We start from the raw sequence: 5,905 nt of genomic DNA on the forward strand, positions 1-5,905 counted from the left end.
TATATATATATATATATATATATGCATCTATGAATGTATGTATATATATTTATTTATATATATATACATATATGCATGTATACACACACGCACACACATGTCCAGATATATGTAGACAGACAGACAGACAGACAGACAGACAGATAGATAGATAGGTAGGTAGAGAGAGAGAGAGACGGATAGAGATGGATAGGTAGATAGATAATCTATTCTATTCTTCTATGATGTGCATCTTTATATGCGATTGCATTTACGTCTGTATTTGTATGTGTGTGTGTGTGTGTGTGTGTGTGTGTGTGTCGTTGTCCTTAGTAGCACACACACATACACGTACACACACACATACACACACACATACACACACATTATTCTTTATGTTAATACATGTTTTCTTCTTTCCATTTTGTTTCCCAGGATCGAGTCCACATCGGACAACCTCACAGGAACTTACAAAGCCATGCTACCCAAATCCGTGCAACAAAAGTGATATATGCCTGATAAACCGACGGAAGTGCAAACATCCGGAAAATTGCAAACCATACATTTGCAAACCAGGTAAACCCTTGTTTTGTCCCATATTCACAATAGATGTCATTTCATGCATGTTAGTGTAGAAGTAAAATTGCTGATGTGGCCGATGACAGTACCACCTGAATGGCACTCATGCCAGTGGAATGTTAAAAGCACATCCGAGTGTGATCGTAACCAGGGCCACGGATTGGCTCCCATGCTGGTGACATGTGAAAAGCACCATTCAAGTGTGATCGTTGCCAGCGTCGCCTTATTGGCACATGTGCCGCCGGACTGGCTCCCGTGCAGGTAGCACATAAAAAGCACCATCCAATCATAGTCGAGTAAAAGAGTAAAGAGTATATATATATTACACACACACATATAATTATATATATATATAAATCTTGGCAGTTTTGGTTGTTAGTTGCCCAACTGATGCACCAACATCTTGTTTCAAAGTGTATGTGGTCGAGTATTCCATAGACACTTGTACCTTCAACATAATTCTTCTGCTGAACCAAGCCAGACCTTTGACTTACAAGTGCAATCCATTGGACAGGCTTCTGTGTAGTTTCCATGCACATAGTTTTATACACAAGATCTCATTAAACAAGGGACTATAGTAAAGATACTTGCTCAAGAAGCAGCTTAATGTGATGGATTCTGATTTCCTTTCTTTTCAATAATGACAAATATTTCCTCTCACCTTCCTCTCACCTCTCTTAACTCCTCTACTCCTACTGCTACCTTCCCTTCCAGCATGTTCCGTTGGAGAAGTTTCACTGCTGAAGGTTCCTCGTGGTTCCTACGTTCGTCTTCCAAGCAAGAATATGTCCTGTTCCAAAGTATGTCACTGCAACCACAAGAACAAGATTGACCACTGCCAACCGTTGCCTTGTATTACCAACAACAACAATAACCTAAAAAGTAAGTAGCAAACAACCTAGTGGGGGTTTTTTTTTTTGTTGTTATGTTTGATTATTTTACAGCTGGATGCTCTTCCGTACACCGACCACTTCAGAGATTGTTTTAGTCTTGGCCTTAATTTGTCCCTTACATTTGGTCAAGCAACATTTCTAATAATCTTGGTTTAGAATATCATGTTAGCTCGTCCCGTACAGTTAACCGGTTCATTGGGTGGTGAGACATCTTCCAATCATCCTGGTTCCAAGTTATGTCACCAGCATCTTCCTGGATGATGTTAAGTCACTTCAGATATTATTTAAAGACACCCCATATATTCTTAAGTCTCCCTTTCTTTCGGTACCCATTGTATGGCAGTCTTGGGTATTCTCTCTTCTGGAAGTCGGGAAAATATGATCTGCAAGTCTCATTCTTCTTTCCGCCACAATTTCCAAAAGGCTGCACAGAATGGTTCTTCTCTCGTCTTCAGTGATTGTAATTCTGTCCATGAAAGTGATCTTGTATGGATCAGGCAGAGTCTGTTTGTGTCAGAATTTTTCTTCTATGGTTGGATACCTTTTCTGTATCCAAACGAGATTATGCTTCCCCATGGCCACATATAATGACACTGCTTGTATGACGGTGACACTCGTTTACAACTATGGCATAATGTTATAACAAGAACACACACACACACACATACGACAGGCTTTCACACTGTTTCCGTCAACGAAATCCACACTCAAGGCTTTGGTCAGCCCAAAGCTATGGTAGAAGAAACATGCCCAAGCTGCCATGCAATAGGACTGAACCCAGAACCACATAGTTGGGAAGAAAACTTCTTATCATACGCTCATATCTGTGACTATGGCATGTGCCAGAGACGTGTTCTGGGTGGAGGCGCAAGCTCAAGGGCTGCCCCAAGCGTCACTCGCTCAAGCTGCGCCACTTCACCAACCCTACAAAGATCTCTTTGTTTCTTGCAGGACTAAATAGTCCTCTCTACTTCCACGTATTCGCTTCTTCTTTTCAAGACGGACATAACTCTTTTCTACTCTAAGCCCAAGACCCGAAATTTTGGGGGAGGGGGCCAGTCGATTAGATCGACCCCAGTACACAACTGGTACTTAATTTATCGACTCCCGAAAGGATAAAACGCAAAGTCGATCTCGACTCAGAACGTAAAGACGGACGAAACACCGCTAAGCATTTCGTCCGGCGTGCTAACGATTCTGCCAGTTCCACGCCGCCTTTGGAAATATTTTTTGTTACGAAATCACTAGTTGTCTTTCGATGATTTCGATCTGTCTGTTGGTCGGCGGAGAAATTCAAAAAGTGTATAGAAAGAACCACTTGACCTCACCCATCCACATCAGTACTTTTTAGAAGATAAAAGAGAAACTGGACGTTGTTACTTTTATGTACGTACGTAACAAAAGGTGAGCGATGATAAATATTATGAAAAACTTGAGAAAAACAAGAGCGTCTGAATACGGGTGTGACGCAGGAAGGGGTTAGAATGTCGTAGTTGCGGCCACAACAATACTATTACAAAACGATATATACATTACTAAGAGACAGCTTATTGCAAAATTAAACATTATCAAGAGATAATGACGGGAGATGATAAGGCTTCTGTATTGTCGTTCAGTCTGCTACAAGCCCAAACAAATCATTTCTGACCCAAATATTCTATCTGATCTGGCTTCTCACACTTATCCTACCATTCTAAATAAACAATCACAAGCTCAATGCTACAGAACAATGCATAATTTCTTCAAACCAAGGTGAATAAAAAAGCATTAGATAATGTGATCTTAGACACAATTGATCAAAAGATCTATCAAACAGCTACTACAACAACAAAAACAATCATTCAAAATTGTTATCGCGCCATAAAAGAGAAAATAAAAGTCGTTACTTTTCACACCCGCAAAATTTATAAGGAAATTAAACGATGCAAGGGAGACCACTCTAATTTCAAATTATTGAGTTTGTCGTCCTGAAACTCAAATTCGTAAGATATTGAGATGAAAAAATTGAATTAGTTGAGATTATCCTTGCTATGAGTAGCGGAAAACTTCCTGTACGGGTTTTATATACCCTAGAGGAAGATTTTTTTGTCGATTAATTGCTTCTATAATTTCACCAGATCGAGACAGGAGTAGTATTAATATCAAAAGGTAGTTAATCTCTATGTCCAACTTAGCGTGGATGTTGTGTTAGAAGACAGAATACTGCCTTTTTTTTTTACTACGAGAGAACCTCTCGCATTGATTCGTCGTGCATAGAAGCACTCGTATTTATATCGTTGACAGATGAGAATTGTCTGGTATGGCTGCTGGAACTCCCAGATCGTGTGTTTTCGCCCTGTTTCAGGCTCCTATGTTGCAGACGTCCAGTAGCGACACATAACAGCTGAATCTCCCTATCAACGATATATAAAGAATTCCAGAGTCTTTTCTGGCACTGATGTCGCAAATAACCGACAGACTTATTGAAAAACAACAGTTAATAGCAACAGAAGCCGTATGAATATGAGAAGGCAACTTTTATCTCCACTCTCTTTTAGAATAGGTGCTGTGTATTAATAGATCCATACGATTTGGGGGTGGGGGAGGACCGATACATATATATATATATATATATATATATACAGAGAAAGAAAATAAAAGGTAGACAGACAGACATATATGTATGTATGTTAAGGTATCATCATCATCATTTAACGTCCGCTTTCCATGCTAGCATGGGTTGGACGATTTGACTGGGGACTGGCGAACCAAATGGCTACACCAGGCTGCAATCTTGTTCAGAGACAACTATGTCTTCTTTTCTTTATGTTTCACACACCAACTTTAACATAAAACGTTATTTTAGTCCCAAAACATCCACTATTTCACAATTTACAGTGAAAATTAATTCAAACACATAAATAACTCATATTCTAAATTAGCAATTCATTCAAAGAAGGGATAATTAATTTGTTTTAATTTTATTTCCTCTAATTTCAGTGCAAAATTTGTTCATAGAAAGATTAATTAATTTGTTTCGTCTTTCTTTTTTCTTTGATCTTGTCTAATTCCAGTGCAAAATATAGCCTACATGTCCCACTGTAATTTCTGTACGTGTTACTCCAGCAAGACAATCTGTACGAAGCGTCAGTGCGTGAAACCCAAAGACAAACTACATAGAACATACACAGGTTGGTGATGACATTACCTAATTCACTTTTTGTACCGTAGCAGCAGGTGAAGGCGCATGGCTTAGTGGTTAGGACTAACGATCGTAAGGCTCTGAGTTCAATTCCCAGCGATGCAATTGTGTCCTTGAGCGAAACACTTTATAACACGTTGCTCCAGTCTACTCATCGAGCAAAAGTTAATTGTACCTGTATTTCAAAAGGCCAGCCTTATCACACTCTGTGTCACACAGAATCTCTCTTGAGAACTACGTCTGTGGAGTGCTCAGCCACTTGCACGTTAATTTCACGAGCAGGCTGTTCCATCGATCGGATCGACTGGAACTCTTGTCATCATAACTGACGGAGCACCAGTTAAGTCACCAAATCAGCAACATGCAGCATATAAATTAATGTCAGTGCTGTTTATCTTACTAAACCTAAACCAACATTTTCCTCCTCTTCTTTTTTCTTTCTCTTCTTCTTCCTCTTCTTCCTTCTCCTCTTTGTCCCCTGTTTCATTCTCGTTATTTTCCAGTCTGTGGAACCAAAGTTATTTTTTTATGGGAATCTTTGTGATTTTCGTCACTGTTTATACTATTATCTTTAAAAACTTTTTAATGTATCATAGAGATGCAATTTTTGATGCTGAATCCGAATTTTTAATTCATTTATTGCAAAAAAAGTTTGCAAAAATGTTACAGGTGTTCAAAATTTGATAATTTCAAGAATTTTCAGCCAATCAGAAAACAGCACATTCGCTGCCTCTTCCATCATCGGGGAGAGGGGAGGCACCGGCATGTCAAAACATTAAATTAGCTATGCAAATAAATTTAATATTTAAAGCTATGAACAAACCAACCAACAGGAGTTGCTAAAAATAACAGTCAAAACATTAAAACATAAACAAGCAAAGTTAATATTTAAAAACTATGAACAAGCCAACAAGACATTATTTACATTTGACAGATATGATGGTCCTACAAAAGATGGCCCTACAAAAGATGAAAGTCAATTTGACCCGCATCCTTTTCTGTCATCAATCGATAACTGATTTATATTCATCATCGTCGTTGTAATATCATAAATGTCATAAATGTCAGTGTTGTTTATCAAACTAAACCTAAACCGACCTTTCTAATCCTCTACTGCCTCTCTCTCTCTCTCTCTTCCTCATCCATAGGTTTACCATGTAACTGTCAGTCTCATTACTTCCCAGTCTGTGGAATAAATGGCAGAACCTACCCAAACAGATGTTTGGCATTGTAAGTACCAATATTTTACTGCTTAACCTCTTCCTCACTCTCT

At 38.7% G+C, this 5,905-nt stretch overlaps 1 protein-coding gene across 1 annotated transcript in view; it reads left to right on the forward strand.

Annotated features, from left to right (window-relative positions):
- The window catches only part of LOC106877629 (reversion-inducing cysteine-rich protein with Kazal motifs), a 194,539-nt gene that overhangs the window by 176,961 nt on the left and 11,673 nt on the right, over positions 1-5,905 (forward strand). The window contains exons 15-18 of the mRNA XM_052970945.1: positions 415-555; positions 1,273-1,440; positions 4,505-4,621; positions 5,781-5,862. Coding sequence (XP_052826905.1) covers positions 415-555; positions 1,273-1,440; positions 4,505-4,621; positions 5,781-5,862 — 508 coding nt within the window. The remainder of the gene's footprint in view (positions 1-414; positions 556-1,272; positions 1,441-4,504; positions 4,622-5,780; positions 5,863-5,905) is intronic.

This window comes from Octopus bimaculoides, chromosome 9, assembly GCF_001194135.2.
Source record: "Octopus bimaculoides isolate UCB-OBI-ISO-001 chromosome 9, ASM119413v2, whole genome shotgun sequence".
NCBI classification, from domain to species: Eukaryota; Metazoa; Mollusca; class Cephalopoda; order Octopoda; family Octopodidae; genus Octopus; species Octopus bimaculoides.